General features: G+C 26.0%; 1 protein-coding gene across 1 annotated transcript in view; it reads right to left on the bottom strand.

The window, feature by feature from the left end:
- Positions 1 to 15,315, bottom strand: part of LOC107447546 (Glutaredoxin 3) — a 17,386-nt gene extending 2,071 nt beyond the window's left edge. The window contains exons 1-7 of the mRNA XM_043045993.2: positions 15,122 to 15,315; positions 14,819 to 14,933; positions 11,855 to 11,929; positions 11,656 to 11,757; positions 9,022 to 9,106; positions 6,954 to 7,043; positions 49 to 192 (exon numbers count right to left, since the gene is read on the bottom strand). Of these exons, the coding sequence (XP_042901927.1) occupies positions 65 to 192; positions 6,954 to 7,043; positions 9,022 to 9,106; positions 11,656 to 11,757; positions 11,855 to 11,929; positions 14,819 to 14,933; positions 15,122 to 15,183 (657 nt within the window). The 5' untranslated portion in view covers positions 15,184 to 15,315 and the 3' untranslated portion in view covers positions 49 to 64. The remainder of the gene's footprint in view (positions 1 to 48; positions 193 to 6,953; positions 7,044 to 9,021; positions 9,107 to 11,655; positions 11,758 to 11,854; positions 11,930 to 14,818; positions 14,934 to 15,121) is intronic.
- Positions 15,316 to 26,045: the final 10,730 nt, after the last annotated feature.

Raw genomic sequence — 26,045 nt, 5'->3', positions numbered from 1 at the left:
TATATTAAAAAAAAATATTTATATATAATAAAAATAAGTAAGTTTTACCTTATTCAAATAATTTTTAGGCAGCCAAAATATCTTTCAATTCACCACTCTCAGAAAGTTCTTTTAAAATATCAAGACCACCTATAAGATCCCCTTTCACATACAACTGAGGATAAGTAGGCCAATTTGAAAATGTCTTTAGTCCTACAAAATACATGTTAAGGCACACCAAATTAAAAATAATATCTTATTATTTCAAATGGACATGTTCATCTAAAAATTGTGGCGCAAAATAATTTAAAATGCTTACTTTTGAAAGATTTATTTTAAATAAAATGTTCACTTTATGATTAAATATCAAAATAAACACTCAAATTAATCTTCACAACAGGTTACAATAGGAAAAAAAAAGCCTTTTGTAATAAAATAAAAAACACAAGAGGTTAGCAAGCAATATCAAATTAACTTGTAATTGCATTAGTTTAAAAAAAATAAGAACAAACAGGAAAAACTATAAGAAACAAATATAAATTTGAATTAAGAAGATTACCAGATATGATATTGACGTAATACTAGAGTTGTAAATTATTAATACAAAAAGACAAATATATTTAATCAATAGAGTAAATAAACAGTATCACTTATAATTTCTTTACTTAATATCAGAGTTCATTATAAATAAAGTGAAGAAAATGAATATTTAAAAAGGAAAATAAAGCAATCAAAACAAGTTCTATATTAAATTCCACAGAAAACCAAACGCATCACTCATAATATCAAATATTAAAAGAAAGAAAAAAAATAATACAAATAAATTGATTTAAAACTGAAATCAAAAGAATATCAGGTGAGATCAAAAGAATTTCTTCAGCCCGTTAACCAAACTTAGAACAAATACTAATACAGAATATGTAGAATTGTTACAGAAGATAGGAAATATTTAAAAACATTGAGTCATAAAGAATAGCAGACATAATTTTTCGATATCATAATTTAATTAGAAGATCATATGATTTCATTGCATAATGATATTGAACGTGTTGTTTATTTACCAAAATTGAAATCATAATAAATAAAAATAAAGAATAATGAAAAATAGAATAATAATGAATAAATAAATTAAAAATTGAATTTTTATGATTTCAGACATTCATCAGACAAGATTTTTTAACATTACATTTTCAATAGTGTAAACAAATCATACTGCTAAAATTTATAAACAGTTAGAAAAAAATACTGAAGAATACAAATTTAAAATCTAAATCTGGAGAATATTATCTATGACTTTAACCTAATGATGGTTCTGCAGACAAAAAATTATATTTTAAGTTGCAGTCTTTTCTGCATAGCAAAACCGGTTTTCCAAGTTAATAGATAGGAAAATAGTCCATAGGGGAGAAACATTCTCCCAATTTCGCCCATTTTCTAAAATGCCAAATAGATTTATTAACAGCAAAGACAAGATATTAAAATACTTTTTTATTAATAATAAAAGCACAAACATATGGGCCCTTTTTTCAGCATAATTTAAAGTTATGGCATAGTTTTTTCTGCATAATATAGATCTAAAGTTTATAACCATAACCAAAGATAAAGCAATTTTAGAGGAAGACGGGAAATATTAAAAACAGAAAAATAACCAAATTAAAATTAGATATTTTAGAACAGCAGACATAATTTTCTAACAAAATATTTAAATCTAAGTAAATAATCATATCCTATGTTTAACAAAATTGGCTACATCCAAACTAAACAAAAGTAATATTGTGCTGAATAATTAAGACATACTGAAAATAAAAAAAAGGAACAATAATGAGTAAGATTAACAATGAATTTTAATGAATATCATGAATGAATAAATGATTTTGCATATTTCAATATATTCATTGAATCATCACAAACTTCTAAAATAAGTAAATAAATTTAAAAGTTAAATTTAAAAACTTGCTGACAAAGTAATATTGACAAAACAAAAGTAATATTGTGCTGAATAATTAAGACATACTGAAAATAAAAAAAAGGAACAATAATGAGTAAGATTAACAATGAATTTTAATGAATATCATGAATGAATAAATGATTTTGCATATTTCAATATATTCATTGAATCATCACAAACTTCTAAAATAAGTAAATAAATTTAAAAGTTAAATTTAAAAACTTGCTGACAAAGTAATATTGACAAAACAAAAGTAATATTGTGCTGAATAATTAAGACATACTGAAAATAAAAAAAAGGAACAATAATGAGTAAGATTAACAATGAATTTTAATGAATATCATGAATGAATAAATGATTTTGCATATTTCAATATATTCATTGAATCATCACAAACTTCTAAAATAAGTAAATAAATTTAAAAGTTAAATTTAAAAACTTGCTGACAAAGTAATATTGACAAAACAAAAGTAATATTGTGCTGAATAATTAAGACATACTGAAAATAAAAAAAAGGAACAATAATGAGTAAGATTAACAATGAATTTTAATGAATATCATGAATGAATAAATGATTTTGCATATTTCAATATATTCATTGAATCATCACAAACTTCTAAAATAAGTAAATAAATTTAAAAGTTAAATTTAAAAACTTGCTGACAAAGTAATATTGACAAAACAAAAGTAATATTGTGCTGAATAATTAAGACATACTGAAAATAAAAAAAAGGAACAATAATGAGTAAGATTAACAATGAATTTTAATGAATATCATGAATGAATAAATGATTTTGCATATTTCAATATATTCATTGAATCATCACACACTTCTNTAATACTAGAGTAGTAAATTATTAATACAAAAAGACAAATATCTTTAATCAATAGAGTAAATAAACTGTTACACTTAAAATTTTTTTACTTAATATCAGAGTTCATTATAAATAAAGTGAAGATAAGAGAAAATAAGTGAAGAAAATTAATATTTAAAAAGAAAAATAAAGCAATCAAAACAAGTTCAAAATTAAATTCCAAAGAACGCCAAACGCATCACTCATAATATCAAATATTTTAAAAAAAGAAGATAAAAAAGAATACTAATAAATTTATTTAAAACTGAAATCAAAAGAATATAAGGTTAGAACAAAAGAATTTCTTCAGCCCATTAACCAAATTTACAACAAATACTAATACTGAAGATGTAGAATTGTTAAAGAAGATAAGGAATATTTAAAAACACGACATTTAAAATTGAGCCATAAAGAATAGGAAACATAATTTTTCCATATCATAATTTAAATAGAAGATAGCTCATCATATGATTTTCACTGCATAATGATATTGAACATGTTATTTATTTACCAAAATTGAAATCATAATAAATAAAAGTAAAGAATAATAAAAAATAGAACAATAATGAATAAATAAATTAAAAATTGAATTTTGATGATTTTAGACATTTATCGGACACGATTTTTTAGCATTACATTTTCAATAGTGTACACAAATCATATTGCTAAAATCTATAAATAGTTAGATAAAGTAATTTTAGAGGAAGACGGGAAATATTAAAAACAGAAAAATAACCAAATTAAAATTGGATCCTGAATAATAGCAGACATAATTTTCTAACAAAATATTTAAATCAAAATAAATAATCATATCCTATTATTTCAATGCTTAACAAAATTGGGTACATGCAAACTAACTAAAGGTAATATTGTGCTGAATAACTAAGGCATACTGACAATAAAAAAAAGGAACAATAATAAGATTAACAATGAATTTTGATGAATATCATGAATGAATAAATGATTTTGCATATTTCAATATATTCACTGAATCATCCCACACTGCTAAAATAAGTAAATAAATTTAAAAGTTAAATTTAAAAACTTGCTGACATAAATAAATTTAAAATTGAATTCTGAAAAAATATCAAATATAATTTTAATCTAGATTCATTAATAACAAAGAAAGAAGATATCAGACATCATAAGTATCTTTTTTCTTTCTTTTTCACTATCAGTTACAAACTGATACTGGTACAACTAAGATAAGCTACAAAAATCTGAAACTTTAAGTATCAGAACTATCAGATGCATATTAATCTTTATTAAGATGTTAAATAAAAGTGGGGGTGAAGGGAAATCATCAAATAAAATTCTAGTAACACATAAAGCAGACTAACCAACTGGAGTGAAAAAGTAATTAGAATATCTGCACATAAAAATTGTGTTCACAAAATCTACTTTTAAGAGGAGAAAAAAGAAAGAGAAACATTCTGTTCAAAAAGCATCAATAATTACAAAATATTTTAATTAATAAAAAAACATACCTTCTCTAACTTCAAAATCTTCTAAAATATCAAATGTTTCATATTTAGCATTATAACTATTCAAAAGAGCAATCACTTGTTTACTAAAGCCTAGAAATTAAAATTTATATTATTCTATGTCATTATGCAAAGATTAAAATTTAGAAGATAAAAATACATACATCACTACAAATACAAATGTTAGAAGTATTAAAAAACAAAGATAATTTCAATTTGATTTAACTGATTATTATAAGGTAGTTCATATGGATATTGAATCACTATACTGATTAGAAAATTTTAGATCAATCTCTAAATCAGAATGATCATTATCTTAAAATACTTACTATAATACATCAGATCTTAAAATTATTATCTTATAATCATTATTTTTTAATACAACACAGGAAAATGTTTAATATTGCACCAAATACAATACAAATAACATTATATACTCAATTTAATGAAATCAAACAATTTTACTGGCAGAGTCAAATGATAAAGCAAAAAGAGAAAAAAATAATAATATTAATTGATCTTTTCATGAAGAGAAAAGAGAATACAAGAAGCATCAAAAAAATTTTAAAAAGCATTAAGCAACTAAAGTGTCAAATCAAACACGATCAATACCAGGACACGCACTGATTACCTCAAATTATTAGCCAAATATCAAAAGTATCAGCCAAATTTCAAATGTCTTAGCTAAAGGCAAATTTCAAGAATATTAAATAATTTATTTTTTTCCCATAAAAAACTTCAAATTAAAAAGCAAATTAACTATATAGGGAATTATTTTATAAAATACAAACACATTTTGTATAAAATTTAGAATTGAAATGCTCAATTCGAAAGTCGTAACAGTATAGTATTAAAACATCAGCACTTCAAAAATAATGTGAAAATGAAGAAAAAAAATAAGTAGATGCAGCAAAACACTGCTCTAGAGACAAAAATAAGTGCAAGCAGAAAGGAGTCATCGGCAAGAAAGGATAAAAGTAGGTGTTGACTTTACATTCAGGGATGGATAAAACTGATGGTTTTGCAGAACACCCCAAGTACACATGAATTGAACCTGAAATGTACAAATAAGCACAACCGGAGTGCGCCTTGTGAAAGCCGAAAAACGTCACTCTCTACCAGAAGACAAAACCAAGCACTCAAGAATGAGGTGTGAAAGCAGAATTTAGGGAAATTACCAACAGTGAAATTGTCCACCAAAAGACAATTTGCTTTGTTGAACTTAAAATTTTATCACATTTGGCAAAGTGGCGAAAGTTTAGTTCAGGCCCTGCATTGGATAACCAAATTTTGTTGTAATGTTTCCTTAAGTAGGTAAAAAGTTCGTAATCATATCTTTAAAATCAAATAAAAAAGGATTGGCAGTAAGAGTAGCAAGCATGGAAAAAAACAAAACGTACCTTTTATCGAATAAAGCATCATTTCTATAAACTGTGCCTTAAAATAATTTCATCCTTTTATGATCAATATTTAATAATAGTACCAATTTTTAGACTTACATATTTTATTCTGGGTTTAAAAAACATAGTTTAAAATTTATATTAACCACTACAACATTAAGATTGTAAAAACATTTAAGAGTCCTGAAAATGATGACTAATATGTGTAAAAGTCTCCCAAAACTTTAAAAAATGCTAATAATTTTAATGCTTTTCCTCACTTTTCACGAATCATTATGAAAAATCCTTGGCAACTTTTAATATCTGATTTCTAACGAAAAAAAAACTTATTTACTGAAACTTCATCAAACCATTTTAACGGGACATTTATAACCAAAGCAGTTTTTAATTCCTTTTTAATAATGAAGAAAATACAAGCTTAAAACTTGTTTTTTTTTCATTAAATGCTGACAGAATGCTATTTTCAATAGAAATAATCATCTTAACCCACTATAAATTTGAAAAAAGCCGATTTCTGTCACAAAGTTTAAAAAAAAAAAAAAAAAGTAANAAATGATTTTGCATATTTCAATATATTCACTGAATCATCCCACACTGCTAAAATAAGTAAATAAATTTAAAAGTTAAATTTAAAAACTTGCTGACATAAATAAATTTAAAATTGAATTCTGAAAAAATATCAAATATAATTTTAATCTAGATTCATTAATAACAAAGAAAGAAGATATCAGACATCATAAGTATCTTTTTTCTTTCTTTTTCACTATCAGTTACAAACTGATACTGGTACAACTAAGATAAGCTACAAAAACCTGAAACTTTAAGTATCAGAACTATCAGATGCATATTAATCTTTATTAAGATGTTAAATAAAAGTAGGGGTGAAGGGAAATTATTACGTCAAATTTCTATTGCTTTTATCAAGGCAAATATTTATGTTGAATTTATAAACTTACTTTGAATTTTAATTCACTTAAATTGTAAACTAAATAGTTATGGTCGTAATATACAATGTAAAATGATTTAAATTGTATACAAAATTACAAGTATATTGTTAAAAGAAAAAAAAACTCTTACAGTTAATTTAAATGTTGTTTAAAAGCAAATAAAATCCTAGTAACATATAAAGCAGACTAACTAACTGGAGTGAAAAAGTAATTAGAATATCTGCACATAAAAAATTGTATTCACAAAATCTACTTTTAAGAGGAGAAAAAAGAAAGAGAACCATTATGTTTAAAAAGCTTCAATAATTACAAAATATTTTAATTAATAAAAAAAAACATACCTTCTCTAACTTCAAAATCTTCTAAAATATCAAATGTTTCATATTTAGCATTATAACTATTCAAAAGAGCAATCACTTGTTTACTAAAGCCTAGAAATTAAAATTTATATTATTCAACGCCATTATGCAAAGATTAAAATTTAGAAGAGAAAAATACATACATCACTACAAATACAAATGTTAGAAGTATTAAAAAACAAAGATAATTTCAATTTGCTTTAACTGATTATTATTAAGGTAATTGATTTCATATGGATATTGAATCACTATACTGATTAGAAAATTTTATATCAATCTCTGAATCAGAATGAAAGAGATCTTAATGAAATCAAACAATTTTACTAGCAAAGTCAAATGATAAAGCAAAAAGAGAAAAACATAATTTTATTAATTGATCTTTTCATGAAGAGAAAAGAGAATTCAAGTGTAAGAAATTTTTTAAAAAGCATTATTAAGCAACTAAAGTGTTGAACCAAACACAATTAATACCAGGACACGCACTAATTACCTCAAATTATTAGTCAAATATCAAAAGTATCAGCCAAATTTCAAATGTCTTAGCAAAAGGCAAATTTCAACAATATTTAATAATTCATTTTTTCCCATAAAAAAAACTTCAAATCAAAAAGCAAATTAACTATATAGGGAATTATTTTATAAAATACAAACACATTTGGTATAAAATTTAGAATTGAATGCCCAATTCGAAAGTCGTAATAGTATAGTATTAAAGCACCAGCACTTCAAAAATAATGTGAAAATGAAAAAAATAATAAGCGGATACAGCAAAACACTGCTCTAGAGACAAAAATAAGTGCTCACGAATGGCATGAGCAAGCAGAAATAAGATTGTATGGGATCATTGGCAAGAAAGGATAAAAATAGGTGTTGTGTTTATATTCAGGGATAGATAAAACTGATGGTTTTGCCGAATACCCTGAGTACACATGAATGGAACTTGAAATGTACAAATTAGCACAACAGGAGTGAGCCTTGTGAAAGTCGAAAAATGCCGCTCTCCACACGGAGACAAAATAAAACTCTCACGAATAACGTGTGAAAGCAGAATTTTAGGAATATTACCAACATTGAAATTGTTCACCAAAAGACAATTTGTTTTGCCGAATTTACAATTTTATCATATTTGGCGAAGTGGCGAAAGTTTAGTTCAGGCTCTGAATTGGTTAACCAAATTTCATTGTAATGTTTCCTTAAGTGGGTAAAAAGTTCATAATCATATCTTTAAAATCAAACAAAAAAGGATTGGCAGTATAAGTAGCAAGCATGGAAAAAACAAAATCCTTTATCGAATAAAGCATCATTTCTACAAATTGTGCATTAAAATAATTTCATGGCCATTTAATCCACAAATCTGAAACCTTTTATAATCAATACTTAATAATAGTACCAATTTTTATGCTTACATATTTTATCCTGGGTTTAAAAAATATGGTTTAAAATTTGTATTAACCACCACAACATTAAGATAGTAAAAACATTTAAGAGACACAAAAATAACGGACTTATATGTGTAAAAGCCTTGCAAAACTTTGCTTTTACTCCACTTTTCACGAATCATTATGAAAAATCTTTGGCAACTTTAAATACCTGATTTCTAACGAAAAAAAACTTATTTACTGAAACTTCACCAAACCATATATAACCAAAGCAGTTTTTAATTCTGTTTTAATAATGAAGAAAATACAAGCTTAAAACGCATTGTTTTTTTCTCATTAAATGCTGACAGAATGTTATTTTCAATAGCAATAATCATCTTAACCCACTTCAAAATTTTAAAAAAAGCTGATTTCTGTCATAAATTTTAAAAAAAGAAAAGAAACTGTAGGCAAGTAATGAAAAACAATTAAGAAATCAAGTCAAAATAAAAATGCATTTCACAATAAATTGGAATATTTAAAAGCAAATAAATTAAATGTAGTTAACCTTGATTTTTCAAGACTTACTAATCTTAAGGGAAAAAGGAACTAATGAATGAGAAGGTCATTTTTAGGAGCTTAATTTACATAAATAAATCTTTAAAATTAAAAGCAAAAACTGATTAACATACCACATCTTGGACCAGTTGGGTTTCCCTTCATGAAAAGCATAACAGGGGCTTTATTAATTAATTTTTTTAATCTTGTATCCAAATCCTAAAAACATTGAATATTAACATAAAATTATATTATAAAATGTTCTAGCATAATTTCATAACAAAATAATTATATAAGTGTAAAATTTAATACTTTTAATGCTTATTATAGCATATAAATTGCCAAATAAAATAAATTTTTCCAAATGTATTATCAATTAGAATTCAATTCAAAGAGAAATTTTCAGGGTAAGGTTGAATCACAGGAATCTCAATGGCAATGTGCAATTTTCTGTTTTATAAGACATCTTAGGCATAGTATTTTTTTGACACATGGAGAACCTTATATGAATGAGATATCCAATATGAACGAGTTGGTTATAATTTTCCAATCCTTGCCAAAACGTATTTTATTACTGTTTTCACCAAAATAACTTATTTTATTCATCTAAAACAGGGGTTTCCAACTTACATGTGACCGGGGGCCGCAATTAAAAACAACAGTCAAATGGCGGGCCACAACTTCATCAAAATTTTATTTAGGACTCTGTTATGTTTGAAGAAACATTAAATATTACTGTCAGATTTTTATCAAAGTTTCTTAATATTAAAAAACAAAATAACAAGCATTACAAATAATGCTTGTTACATATCATTTTGAATCTTCTCTTAATCAGAAACTTAGTGAAGAGATTTTTTTTCCTTTTAAATTTAATTCTGTGATAAATTATAAAAAAATTTCAACTTTTTAGGAATTATAGCAACAAAAAAATTCTCAAGTATCTAAAATTAAATTTTTTTCTTTTCTTTTCAGCTCATGCAATATTCAATTCAAAGAATTTAAATAAAACATAATATCCATTCCCTCTTTTATGAGTTTTAAAATTTACAAATGTAAATAATTTCGTCCAAAATGAGTAGTTTCAAAAAGTTAAATGGGAAAATTTCTTCGAGAAAATTTCTGATACGCACAAGCAAAATTATGTTCACAAAATACAAAAAAATAAATAAATAAATAAAAAAAAGCAACATACACGATTATTTTTGTATTTGAATAAATATTTTCTTGGATGCAAAACCTGAAACCGTTCCAATCGTTGGAATGTTAAATTTCACAGAAAGGAAGAATTTAGGTTTTTCAAAACGAAAGAAATGTATTTTAAACTCATATAGATTTTTAAGAAAATTGTCCCAAAAAAAAAAGAACGACAACTAACATATTTTAGTTCGCGGGCCACAAAAAAAGGCTTCGTGTGCCAGATGCGGGCCACTATTTTATAACCACTGATCTAAAAAACCAGGGATTAGCTATTTCAAGCATGTGGTGAGAATTATAGTAGCACAGATAGTATTTTGTCATCTATGTAATAAGAAATATCATTGAAAAAGAGTAAAATTGTTTATTGCTGATAAGATTTCAATTTTGAATAAAAATTGTTTCTAATAAGAATATAAAAGTTAATCGAAAATAGAAAAATAAAATAATAGTAATAATTTGTTTTTAATATAATAAATTGCAAAATATAATACAGCTCTGGGGGAACTGAAAATTTTCTAAAAAAAATTAACTCAATACTTTTAACAACTTTTCTAATTAATCTGTTTTCTAATTTATACAAAATTTAAGAATAGATAATAAAATGTTTTCATTGGCTACATAGAAATTGGAAAATATACATGTAATTTAATAATAATAATAAATATAATAAATCCTTGACAAACTTTTATTTTTTAAAATTTTGACTCCGAAAAAAAATATTTCTCTTATTTTATTTTACAATCAGAACTATAACGAAATTTACCCCAAAACAAATTTGTAGAGCACCAACAAATAGATTAACACTAATAAAGAAATAATAAAGAAATAAAAATCAAACAGTAAACTGCCATGCAACATATTTATATAACTATATAACCAGTAGTAAATTTTGTCTTTATCACATTAGTTTAATGTATGAATCAATGCAGTTCACTGCAAAAATATATTTTTGAAACTAATAATTAATATTTGATAATAATTATTTTATTTTAAAACTTTCAGTAATTATTTTATTTAAATTTTATTAATTTTTTTTGTAATTTTTTATTTAAACACAAAATAGTTTACAAAATACTTGAAATACTCATTGTTTGAAAACTTTATGCTATAAGATTAGTAAAATTAAGGTTAATGAGAAAAAAAATGGAATTATCATAAATAGCAAACCTTATAAAAATAATAATAATAATAAATAAATTACAATTATGATTTTACAAAAACAAGGTTTGAACTTCATTCTATCTTTTGAATTACTCAACAGCATTCAAAATTTAGAAAATTCTGATTTCAGTTTATTCCAATTCAAATATTCAACTTCTATCATATTTAACACATATGTTGTTTATAAAAAGCATAATAAACGCACGTTTAATATTTTACTGAAATCAATTGTCCTTCCTTAAATCCCTCCCTCCCTTCATCAAAAAATACACAATGAATGAGGAAATCACACAAATAAAATGATATGAAATCAATTATTTCAGAAAATATTTGTTATTTTTAAATACTATTCAATTTACACTTACATAAAAAATTATAAATGGTCAGTATGCATTATCAAAGATACTTACTTCTTCACTATCATTAGCTTGAATATTTTCTAAATTTTCTTTTAGTTTTTTTGAGAATGCTGGAACATTGGCCCCAATTAATTTATCAGCAACTGATTTTTTCTAATAAAACAAAACAATAATTTAAAGTAGGAATAAAATAAAAGTGATTATAGATCGAACAAATAACTAGGAGTAAATAAATAATAAATTTACTAACTGAAATAAAAATGAAAGTTGGTGCACTAGTAACATCATATCTTTTAGCAATTCCTTCACATTTGGTAGCTTCAATCTGCAATGGAAAATAAAAATGCAATTTTTAAAACCTTGTTGCAAACAATCAGTTTAAAAAATAACTAGGTAAGTTCATTTTTTTTTCTCTTCTTACAGCCATATTCAAAACCTTTTCATGATCTATAGTTCCAATCAACGTTCGAGATAACCTGTATCTCGTTTCTTTTTTTTAAACTTAGATCAAATTCCCAGATATGTATTTTAAGAATCCTTAGAACCATAGTTCTGAACTAAAGTTTCTTGTAAAGTTCCAATTTGTAGCTCGAACAACCTTCTGACTGGTTCTGCTTTATGTTGTTTCGTTCTGGTGTAGAAAATAAGACACTATTTTCCTTCCTGTGTAAAGCCTTACGCAAGAAATGTTGGTAGTTAAGCTACACCATTACTAATAAATACAATTTTGTCATTATTTAAAGAATGAATAGGTTTCTGATTAAACTATTGTTTCAATAATCTGTCAAAAATTCTGGTCTATAGGTAATGGCTGATGTTTATCAAGCTTTGAACAATTGGGTTGTTTGCATTATGATGCTTCTCTTTTTTTTTCTTCTTTCATCGAAACAGTAATTTCTTCTACTTGCTTTAGCACTTTGTTTTATTATTGCTTCAACTGTTTTTGAGTAATCATACATATATTAAACACTAGATTCATTGTTTTAATTTTTTATTAGAATTGGCTTTAAATTGTTCCATTTATCTTATAATGTACTTCCAGTAGCCCTTTGTTGTTTTACTATTTATATCTGTAGTATTTTCTTTCCTCATTATTATCCTAAGTTTTAACATAATATGCAATATATACGCTTAATTTGATTTACTTAGTGTCAGTATTTATTTGCAATACAACGATTAATTCCAAAAAATTTTTTGTCTAATATTGCATTTAATCTAGATTAGTTGTTGTTACTTTACGTCGCACTAGAGCTGCACAATGGGCTATTGGTGACGGTCTGGGAAACATCCCGGAGGATGATCCGAAGACATGCCATCACAATTTTGATCCTATGCGGAAGAGATGGCACCCCCGCTTCGGTAGCCCGACGACCTGCGCGCGAAGTCGAGCACTTTACAGTAGCACAGTTTAACGCGGACCAATACCGCACACCCTCGGTCCCTACGCAGACTGATCCAAGTGGTCACCCACCCGCACACTGACTGTAGCCAGTGATGCTTGACTTCGGTGATCTGCTGGGAACCGTGTCTTAACGGTCAGTCCACTGCGAGATAATCTAGATTAATTTTCATAAACTGTGATAAACGGTAATATTAAAATAGTTTTCAATAACATATCTTATCTCATCTCAAGTCAATTTCAATTTCTAGAAAAACTTTCACTTATCGAGAACAAAGCTTGTTTTATACCTTCAGTAGGTGATCAAACTTGTTTTTTCTATAACAAAACAAAGATGAAATAGGTAGCAAAATGAAGACTGTTTACATTTGTCTAAATGACATTATGAAAACTTGTAGCACATCATAATAAATAAAAGTTTTAACTAAAAAATAATAATAACTAAAAAATAATAATAAATAAAAATTAGAATAACAATGCAAAAAATATAATTTAATAAGAACACTCAGAACTTGATAGAAATTTTTTTTGAAAAAAAAAAAAAAAAAAAAATAGTGTCACAATCTTATTTTGTATGTAGTGGAAAAAAATAAATCATATATTTTACTGAATATAAAATTCCATAGAAAAGATTTGACACGATATGTCACAAAACTTTCTCTTCACCAGAAAGAAGATATACTGTAGTGATTTTAAAAATATGCTATAAAAATTTATTTATTTAAAGAATTATCAAATAGCAATTTAAAAATTATGTCTCTACCCTCAAATCTTGTTCAATATTAGGGTTTGTAGAATAAAGAAAATCGCATAAATTATTATAATAGTACAATTTAATACAAAAAATTAAATTGAAAAAAGGCATTTTCTTTAAGCTCTATCAAAAAATTAAAATTGGATTCTTAAGTTCAAATAATGATGCATAATTGTATTTCCTTACTTTAAAGCATATAAAACACAATTTTACTTAACTAATAGAATGGCGGGGAAAAGTAGACGCAGTTGAAAAATACTTTCAAAGGGAAGGAAAAAAATCAACATTTTTTACAAAGAAAAATATGTATGCCTATCATTAAAATTATTCAGATAAAGTTAAAATAATCTGCTTATGGGTGTTTAGATTAGATAGCTATGAATACATTCAGTTTTGTGTTCGAACCATAGTTTGATTTTGACAATCAAAATATTAACTTTGTAAAGTGAAACTGAATCCCTAAAAAAGAAAAATTCTCTAATTTCAACTATGTTATGATTTATTTATTTGTAAGTTTTGGGTCTTCGTGTTTTCTTTTAATTTTTATTAAGAATTGAATACTTTAGAAAATCTGAATAATCCTATCCTATCTTGCTTTAACCAACATTAATATTTGAATTTTGTAATTTTTTTTCTTGTGAGTTTTTATTTAAAAAGTTTTGAGTATGAATAAGAATTAGAATGCTTAAAAAAAAGAAATTTACATGTTAGAAATTTTGAGATAATTAAAATATGAATGCAAAACAAAATGAAATTAAGAAATTAAAAGTAGAAAAACTATTGATTAAAATAGAGTTGATAAATTATTTCTTCCACATTAGAAAAAATTTCTAGAAAAAAAATATTTTTTATGCATTACTTTTAAACAAATTCTTAGCAAGATTTTCCGATTTTTATATATAGTCATACTCAATCATAAGTGTTGAGAGAATTTGTTTCCTCAACATTAGGTTAAAATAATCAATTACATAGATTATAATTTTAACAATGATCTCCTACGTAATCATAGCAAATTAAAATACAGCTAAGGCAAAAATTTCATGGCAGAACTTAAAACCTACTTTCCCTAAAGTAATATCTTTAAATCTAGAGTCTTTACTTAGTTCAGTAACAACATCACTCATCTGATGACATTCTGCAGAATCTTCAACATAAAAGTACAGAACTGTTAATCTCCTAGAAAATAAATTAACAGTATATAAGGAAATACATACAAAATAAATTAATGAAGTCATTTTTAAGTACCTATATATTAATAAAATTATGTTATTTCATTTAAGTCGTCCAGACTAGATGGATATTTAGGAGAAAAAATTTTATGCCGGTAGGTAAGTTAAGAAATAAAATTAAAAAAAGAACCTTACTCAGCATTTTGATTTAATACATCTGTGAGTTTCGAATCAGAGTTAATTGATAGTACTTCCATCTTAAGGAATTTTAATCAAAAAATTTAAAGGGTCGATTTATTAAAATAAATGCGAATAGTAAATAAGTTTAGCTCTTAGCAAACAGTATTTTTGCTTTAGCAGTAAATAAGTTACGGTTACAGGTAAACAAACTTTCCTGACCAAAACAGCCGAGAGAGATGTAAAGGAGAACTCTTTACCTATTGGTTATCGAAATGGGCTACAGATGGCGTAACACTCTAACTATGGCAGCACCTTCCCATGTTTTAAATGGAAGTGTGTGCAGAGTCCTAACCATCTAGATCAGTGTTTCTTAACCTTTCAGTTATAATGGACCCTTTTTAAAAATTTTTAAGAAGTCACAGACCACCCCCTGTAAAAAAAATTTTTGCAAAAACCATAAATTATTTTTACTTTATTTTCAATTGAAATGAAATTCGAAGGCTACTTTGTGTTCGTAAAAATGTTAAACTTTATATGGTTTGCGAATGTTCTTTTCCTCATATTGGGGAGGATAGCTGGCATAATTAAGAGAAAGGAGCAAAGGGACGGCTCATAAAAAATGAGGGGTAGCACTGAATTTGGGGTATCTCAATCACCTAGTTTCAAATATGTATGTATTTTCACCTTTTAGAAAAAAAAAAGATCAATGTTATTTAAATATTATTGTTCCAATCGTCTTAAAAAGAGTTGGCGTACCCCCAAAATATGACCCATGGACCCCTAAGGGGTCCATGAACCACAGGTTAAGAAACTCTGATCTAGATGGTTATGGCAGAGTCGTAGAAGAAGGAAGTGCGTTAATTCATGTCTTGACTTTCAAATCTTTTAAGTTAAAGAAACAACAGCATTAGAAACAACAGCAAGGAAAAAAATGGATCAAACATGAAAAAAATAAGGAGATGAGAAAAATAAAAAGAGCTCATATTAAAGCATAAATCAAAATTTCAAAATTGTTTGTTTTTAACTACATATAATGAAATTTGTAAACGCATCAAATAATAAGCACATTAAAATATAAACATATCCTTAACATAAATAAAATATAAGCATATTAATATAATTTATTAATATATAAAATTAGCAAAAATTTATTCCTGATTTTTTTTTGTTTAAAATTTAACCTTAAAAAGTATGAAATGAAATATTGTACTGGAAAAACATTAAAATGTTTCTAAAACGAAATTAAAAAAATTTAAAATTAGCTTTTGATAATTAGCTTTTAATAATCATTTACTTTAATAAGCAAAACATAATATTGAACCAATGTATCTAATTGTATTATTCTGCTACAGCTTGTTATTAAATCAGATTGAGTCAAATTTATTAAAGTATTGCTATCATTTCAATTTTTTTTTTTCCAATCGTTTCTGTTAAAAGGTCTGACCGGCACAAAGTTGAATTTTAAGAAAAATTAAGTTAACCTTCGATTCACTAAACAATATTATTGCAATCCAAACAAAATATTTCATTTTTTAAACTGCAGAACACTAATTTTAAGGGGCATGCATTTGCCCCAAAAAATTCATCTGTTGAAATCTAATTCATCAAATTTCAAACATCAGACTTTGATAACTTAATTTAATCTATGTTGACCATTTATCTATCAAATAATTGAAATCAAAGACTAAAATTTGTACAGATAGTTGCTGGAATATGATTAAAAAGTATGAGCTAACGTTTTTCTGAATTTAATCTATCTCACTATTGTGATGAAAAACTCATTTAGAGAAGCATGTTTTTGTTCTGAATATCAGACCTCATTGTCGGCAAAATAAAAAAATCATGGCTTTTTCGGTAGAGTATTCGCATACCAGACTACTTTACAGCAAGCGATAAACAAAAACCATAACCTACTTGAACAAAATAAAGGCAAATTTTATTGCAAAAGATTAATAAAATATACTAGGTGTTTATAACAGGTTGTAGATTCTTATAAATTGATAAAACAACTTAATACCTTGTTAAGAACAGAATGTTTAAACTGTTTCCAGAATAATTTTATTAACAGAGCAGTGAACAACTAATTACAGATTGAGATTAATAAACAGAAAATTTTTATAGCACTGTTGCATTAAAAAAAATTTGTTAATGTACCCTCATAAAAACATTTAATTGCCATCTGTAAATGAACTTAAGACTTCAAAATAAATTCAAGACCTGACCAAATAAGTTTAAAACAGGGTTTCAACAATCTGGAAACAAACACGCATTGAATATCTTTTAAATATTTTTGTACAAAAGCAATTTTGTGGATGATCATTCCCTCAAAGCTTCCCATTTAATATTAATATAAATACTGTATTGTTGATTGAGATTGATTATTTTTAAGATCAGAAGAAAGAAATGAATCAATAACTGTGAAATGGCAAAACTCCATTGGTAAAAGATTTGTTACTACTTTGCAGAAAATAATAAAGAGGGTTCGATCCCTGAATTCATAACCACAGAAATTTGATAAATTAAAATTGTCATTTGAGTCCTTTTTTCATAAAATGACTCCCCAAACGTTTGATACCATGAATTCTGATGGTTAGGATATTTGGCTGAACTATGTATATTAGTGGACTGTCCTTAAGTATGAACTATGAACTTTTGTGATTTTTACTATCATTGTTAAATAAAATAAAAAGATATAGGCTTAAAAATCCAAATATTTCGATTCAAAAATATTTTAAAATTAGACATAATATTTGTGCTTAACATAAAAATAAAGTGTATCTGGACAACTACAAAATCTGGCATGGATAATCAAAATAATTGCTAGCACCAACCATATTAGCATAGTTTCAATAAACAAAATATAATTATTAGCATGAAAACTACTAAGGGAGAGTTTTTTACTGCTGTCTAGTTATTGAGATCAAGAGAAGATATTAAATGACAGTTTTCATCAAATTCAGTGACAACTTACTATAATAGTGAGATCAGTGACAAAATATGTAATAATTTTTTTTTTCCGTAAAAAAAAATAAAAAAGGACTGAAAATAAGCTAAGAAAAAGAAGAAAAAATTAGAATTTCAAAATATCAATGTTGGCTACATATTAAAGAAATATTAAAATTCATATAAAGAAAACAGGTGGAATATAAATTATTATTTTACATAGAGTGCAATTATCGGAAATCAGTTGCAAAAAATAATTAAAACACAATTTTATAAAAAAACATTTATTTGTAAAATAAAATACAAAAATCGATTTTATATTAAATTTTTTTAGTAAAACCATATACTTTAACAATTAAAACGACTTCAAACATTAAAGTGAATAAAAATATAATAATTCTGAATCTTACAAATATCTCTCTATTTGGCATCAACATTAAAGCAAAAGTAAATAAAGCATGATAAATTCAAAAAATACATAAAATGACTAAAAATAAATTATAAGACAACCAAATATTGTAAACACAGTTTCATTTAGTAAAGGATGAAAACTAGCTGTCCTCAAATAATGAAAAATTGGATGTTTATGTAACACAACTTAGTTTAAATTATTGAATAATCATGTCATAATTTCTTCTCATCAGGAAATTATGAGATATTAGTTAGTTAAAAATAATTATGAGATTAGTTAAAAATAATTTATTTCTTCTAAATGAAATGCATATTTTAACTTTAACTATGGAAAGTTAATATTTTATATCATATTCAATCAATAGCAAGAATGACTAATTCAAAAAATAAAAACATTGGGAGGAATACAAATGAAAAGAATTTTAAAAAATTATGCATGCAGAGGTGATTTGCCCCCAAAACAGTTTAAAATTTAATTTCTAGGATACTAAAACCAATATCTGATCAAAATAAGATAAATAGTAAAACAACAATTTATTAATTTTAGTGTTATTATTTATCGTGATTTATTAAACTACCATTTCATTTTAGAATAGCTATCAGTTCAGTTTCTCATTTTTATACATATATATATAGATATATATACACATACAATTTACCAATAAGTATTTGGACACCCATGCAAATAAGGATATGTGTGGTCCTAGGTCACAACTTTTGAACTTAAATATTAAGTAGGAAACATCAATGGTATTAGTCGTATTTAAGATACCACGAAATTTTGATCTGTCTGACTATGAGAAATGCGTAATTGTTAGATATCATAGAAATGGCAGATCCTTAAGGAATATATTTAGTAAGTTAAACATATCAAAATCGACAGTGGTTTGATTAAGCTGTGGAAGTAGATTATGTATTTTTTGAAATGGGCTTCGACCCGACAGACTCATGAAAATAATAGATAGAGACCAACGACTGCTGTTCAAAGATAATTGGGAAAACTGCTCCAAACTGTTGGGCAACATACTCCTGGAGTTCTGACAAGCTGGATTGTTATTTTGATGAATACCATTCACAAAAAAGCACATATGCTTTGTTTCCATGGTCGTGCTACAGCTCATAACCTTTTGATTACAAAATCCAACCACACTGCTTAGTTGAGGTAGTGCAAGGAACGTCGAAATTGGATCATAGATGAGTGGAAACAGATTCTCAAGAGTGATGAATCAAGGTTCAATCCTTATCATCTGGTTGGCAGTACCTGGGTTTGACGAGTGCGTGGAAGACACCTTTTGCCAGAATGCATTGTATGTTCAGCAAAGTTTGAAGAAGGTGTAAGGAAGTTCCTTGTGGTATGAACTGCGACCCTTGACCCTAATTCATGGCAAGCTCAATGTCGACTACTACTCCACTATTGTAGATAACAATGTGCTTCCTACGCTGTTACGAATTTAGGTATTGGATCATTGTTACTTTCGGAATGACAACGTCACTTCTTACGTTGCGAGGTCCACCATGGATTGGTATTGTGACAACGGGGTGAACCATATGAACTGGCCTGCCTAGAATACAGACCTAAATCCTATAGAAAACCTCTGAGATGAATTGAATCACTGAATTAAGGGATGCAGAAAGCATCCAAAATCGGTGAAAAAACTTACATGTCTTCTCCAAGCGGAGTGGAAGGAAATACCACTGTCTATGATCCAAACACTTGTGGAAAGCTGACCACGGAGGGTTAAGGTGGATAATTACCTCATGTGGAGGCTCTAGCAACCATTGAATATGAATAAATTGTTTTTATCTCTTTTATTACTGAAGTCCAATTACTTATTGGTAAATAGTGCGTATATTTATATATATATATGGATAAATTAAATATTTCATCAAGGTAATTTCAGGAATACACAACCATAATGAGAATTCAATTATAAATATAAAAATCTTGTTTGGAAATGTTTTCTAAATTCTTAATAATTTGGGCTGCTAATAAAACCAAACTTTTCTTCATAGATTACAAAACTTCAAAGATAAACAGAATGATTTTTTTTCTATTAGACCTAGTCTGGAATGTTAATTTGCCTATCTTTTGTTGCTTCTTTTATTTATCAGACAGAGGTTAGCAGATTATTGTTATATTACATTCATGTTACAATTGAGATAAATGAATAATAGAAGATGGAATTACATGGTATTCATTTAAGGGGAGTAAGAATTAGTTTTAAATACTACATCATAAGTGGTCTTTATTAGGTGAGTAGAATGCAAATAATTTCTGATAAGTCATATAAACTTGAATGTTACAAATTTAACACTTAATAACTTAATTCACCATTTAATAACTTAATTTAATGCTTAATAACTTAAATTTAACATTTAATAAGAATAGCGCAAAAATGTGAAATTTGTAAATTTTAAATGGCTATAGAAGTTCACACAATATTTTAATTTCAATGACAATAATTGTAATTTTTGAACACTGAAAATTAAAAGTAACTTTGATTTTTGTATATATATTTGGTGTGACAAAAAAAGATTTTTATCATTCCAAAGTTATTTATAAAAATTACCTTATTTGAGAGTTAACATAAAAGAAAACATACAAGAATATTATTATAAGAATAATATAAGTATCTTTTCATACATATTTTTACCATAGTCAACATATAAGAGAAATGAACTTTTTTAGAAATTCAAATACTAACAAAGATAAAGAATTATTTTGTTAGTTTTTGATCAATAATGTTGCAAATTGTTATAAACACATCATGTTGGCAAAATATTTAGAATAGCTTAGTTTCTTTTTTATAATAAGAAAACGTTAGTGGAATAAATTTTTTACACAAGTAGTTTATCAGTTGTATAAAATGGACACGACTTAATTTAAATTTTATGCAGACCATACATTAACATAAGAAAATACACTAGGCAANATATTTGTGTTTAACACAAAAATCAAGCTTATCTGGACAACTACAACCCCTGGCAAAATAATTGTTAGCATCAACCATATTAACATAGTTTCAACAACTAAAGCTAATTATTAGCATGAAAACTACTAAGGGAGAGTTTTTACTGCTGTATAGTTATTGAGATCAAGAGAAGATATTAAATGACAGTTTTTCTCAAATTCAGTGACAACTTATTATATTAGTGCGATCAGTGACAACCTTCCACAAAATATCGTAACATGTTCTTTTTTTTAAAAAAAAAAAAATGAGAATAAGTTAAGAAAAAATTAGATTTTTTAAAATATCATTACTGGCTGCATTTTAAGGAAATATTAAAATTCATATCAAGAAAACAGATGGAATGTAAATTATTATTTTACATAGAGTGCAATTATTGCAAATCAGTTGCAAAAAATAATAGAAACACAATTCTATAAAAAAACATTTATTTGTAAAATAAAATACAAAACTCTATTTTATATGAATTTTTTTTTGTAAAACCATATACTTTAACAATTAAAACGACTTCAAACATTAAAGTGAATAAAAATATAATAATTCTGAATCTTACAAATATCTCTCTATTTGGCATCATCATTAAAGCAAAAGTAAATAAAGCACGATAAATTCAAAAAGTACATAAAATGACTAAAAATAAATCATAAGACAACCAAATATTGTAAACACAGCTTCATTTGGTAAAGGATGAAAACTAGCTTTCCTCAAATGATGCAAAATTGGATGTTTATATTACACAACTTAGTTCAAATTATTGAATAATCACATCATAATTTCTTATCATCAGAAAAATGAGATATTTGAGATTAATAAAAAATAACTTATTTCTTCTAAATGAAATGCATATTTTAACTTTAACTATCAAAAATTGATATTTCATATCATATTCAATCAATAGCAAGAATGACTTATTCAAAAAATAAAAAGATTGGGAGGAATACAAATGTGAAGAATTTAAAAAAATTATGCATGGAGGGGTGATTTGTCCCCAAAACAGTTTAAAATTTAATCTCTAGGATACTAAAAGCAATATCTGATTAAAATAAGATAAATAGTAAAACAACAAATAATTATATTTAGTGTTATTATTCATCGTGATTTATTAAACTTCTATTTCATTTTAGAATAGCTATCAGTTCAGTTTCTCATTTATATATATACACACACATATACAATTTACCAATAAGTATTTTGACACCCATGCAAATAAGGATATGTGTGGCTCTAGATCACAACTTTTGTACTTAAATATCATGTAGGAAACATGAATGGCATTAGTTGCATATAAGATACCACGAAATTTTGAACTGTCTGACTATGAAAAAGTCATAATTGTTAGATATCATAGAAATGGCAGATCCTTAAGGGATGCAGATGGTAAGTTAAACAAATCAAAATCGACAGTGGTTTGATTTAGCTGTGGAAGCTGATTAGGTATTTTTGAAATGTGCTTGAACACGACAAAGTAATAGATAGAGACCAACAATTGCTGTTCAGAGATATTTAGGAAAACTGCACCAAACTGTTGGGCCACATACTCCAGGAGTTCAGACAAGCTGGATTGTTATTTTGATTAATACCATTCACAAAAAAACACATATGCTTCGTTTCCATGGTCATGCTACTATTCATAACCTTTCGATTACAAAATCCAGCCACACTGCTTAGTTGAGATAGTGGAAGGAATGCTGAAATTGGATCATAGATGAGTGGAAACAGATTCTCTAGAGTGCTGAATCAAGGTTCAATCCTTATCAGCTGGTTGGCAGTACCTGGGTTCGGCGAGTGCATGGAAGACTCTTTTGCCAGAATGCATTGTATGTACAGCAAAGTTTGAAGAAGGTGTGAGGAAGTTTCTCGTGGTATGAACTGAGACCCTTGACCCTAATTCATGGTAAGCTCAATGCCGACTGCTACTCCACTATTCTAGATAACAATGTGCTTCCTACGCTGTTACAATTTTAGGTATTGGATCATTGTTACTTTCGGAATGACAATGTCACTTCTTATGTTGCAAGGTCCACTATGGAAATTGTGACAACAGGGTGAACTGTATGAACTGGCCTGCCTAGAATCCACACCTAAATCCTATAGAAAACCTCTGAGATGAGTTGAATCACCGAATTAAGGGGTGCAGAAAGCATCCAAAATCGGTGAAAGAACTTACCAGCTCTTCTCCAAGCGGAGTGGAAGGAAATATCCCTGTGGAAAGCTGATCCAAACACTTGTGGAAAGCTGACCCCGGAGGGTTAAGGTGGTTAATTACCTGGAGGTTTTAGCAACCATTGAATATGAATAAATTGTTTTTATCTCTTTTATTACTGAAGTCCAATTGCTTACTGGTAAATAGTGCATGTGTATATATATATATTTATAAATTAAAAATTTCATTAAGGTAATTTCAGGAATACACAACCATAATGAGAATTCAATTATATATATAAAAATCTTGTTTGGAAATTTTTTCTAATTTCTTAATAATTTGGGCTATAACGTAATTATCCGCTAATAAAACCAAACTTTTCTTCATAGATTACAAAACTTCAAAGATTAATAGAATGATCTTCTTTCTATTAGACTTAGTCTGGAATGTTATTTTGGCTATCTTTCGTTGTTTGTTTTATTTATCTGACAGAGGTTAGCAGATTATTGTTATATTACATTCATGTTACAATTGAGATAAATGAATAACAGAAGTTAGAATTATATGGTATTCATTTAAAGGGCGTAAAGATTAGTTTTAAAAAACTACGTCATCTTTATTAGATTAGTAGAATGCAAATAATTTCTGACAAATCATATAAACTTGAATGTTTTAAATTTAGCGCTTAATAACTTAATTCAACATTTAATAACTTAATTTAAAGCTTAATAACTTAATTTAAAGCTCAAGAACTTAATTTAAAGCTCAAGAACTTAATTTAAAGCTCAAGAACTTAAATTTAACACTTAATAAGAATAGCGCAAAATGTGCAAGTTGTAAATTTTAAATGGCTATAGAAGTTTACACAATATTTTAATTTCAATGAGCAATAATTGTCATTTTTGAATATCGATGTACTTTTGATTTTTGTATATATATTCGGTGTGACGAAAAAAGATTTTTATCATTCCAAAGTTATTCATAAAAATCAAAATTACCTTATTCGAGAGTTAACATAAAAGAAAACATACAAGAATATTATTATAAGAACAATATATGTATTTTTTCATACATATTTTTAAAATAGTCAACATATAAGAGAAATGAACTTTTTTAGAAATTCAAATACTAATAAAGATAAAAAAAATTATTTTGTTAGTTTTTATAATGTTGCAAAGTGTTAAAAAGACATCATATAGGTAAAATATTTTAGTAGTTTCTTTTTTATAATAAGAAAACGAAGCTAAAAAACATCAATATGAGTTACTATTTTAAATTAATTTATTTTAAAAAGTATTTCCTTTCATTAAAAAAATTGATTACTTAAACAGCGAAAAAGTTTTAACCCAATTTAAATCGTTTTTCAAAAAAAAAAATTTTTGAAAAACGCAGAAAAATTTTTACATTTGAAGAATAAATTTTTTACACAAGTATTTTATCAGTTGTATAAAATGGAAACAGCTTAATTTAAATCTTATGCAGACTATACATTAACATAAGAAAATACAATAGGCAAAGATACATAAGTGCACAACAGTAAACAAGTGTAAAATATATATATATATAAATTTTTAATTACAGTTATTAAGAGAAAGAAAAATCATAAAAGTCTTAAACCAATTTCATAAAAATTTCGATAAGCTACAAATATTCATAAAAAGTATGACAGACTTGATATAATTCCAAAGGTCTGTTATGTCACAAAACAAAAAGAATGATCTTTTTGCTATTAAATTATAAAACCTACTTTGTCTAAGCATACTGCAAATGAAGGATTGTGTTGAAAAATAAATCTAAGTTTTAATTTATTAATAAAGATAAAAAATCATTAATTAAAATTCCTTGCCTAACATAATCATAATAAAAAAATAAACATTAAATAGACATGAAACAGATATGTTGCAAAAGCAAATGCAATGTAAAAAATATAAACATAAAATAAACACAACATGTTGTAAAAGTAAAATAATTTGAATTAGCAATACACATTAGAGGTTTGAAGAAACAAGTATACAATTTTAAATCTGTCAAGAACTAAGTTTTAAAATGTCTTGAAAATATAAAAGCACTTTTTCTGGCTGTTCCCTTAAATTTTGACTTTAGTTTAGTATAAAACCTATACAGAATTACATAACTTTTTAATAATAGACTTAGACATAGCTGTCAACATGAAAAGAAGAAAAAAAAATCCAGTAAATTTTACAAAATAACACAAGTTTCATAGTAATTAATTTGTAGCATTTAAAATATTTTAGGTACAAGATTTCCATAGTTGACTAAATAAAAAAACGAACTACATTATATACATGTGTTTGAATTATTGAGGTAGGTACAAAAATTTAATATTTAACAATTAAAATTAAAAATGGTATACATTAAAATATTGTCATTACCAAAGAAAAACTTTTTTCAACAGTCATACAAAATGGCCTCTTTTGGAATATTAAAAGATATCAAAAAGCTTATAACATAT

This window comes from Parasteatoda tepidariorum, chromosome 7 (assembly GCF_043381705.1).
Source record: "Parasteatoda tepidariorum isolate YZ-2023 chromosome 7, CAS_Ptep_4.0, whole genome shotgun sequence".
NCBI lineage: Eukaryota > Metazoa > Arthropoda > Arachnida > Araneae > Theridiidae > Parasteatoda > Parasteatoda tepidariorum.
Note: the sequence above shows the minus strand (reverse complement) of the source record. Positions and strands in the feature narration are given on the sequence as shown.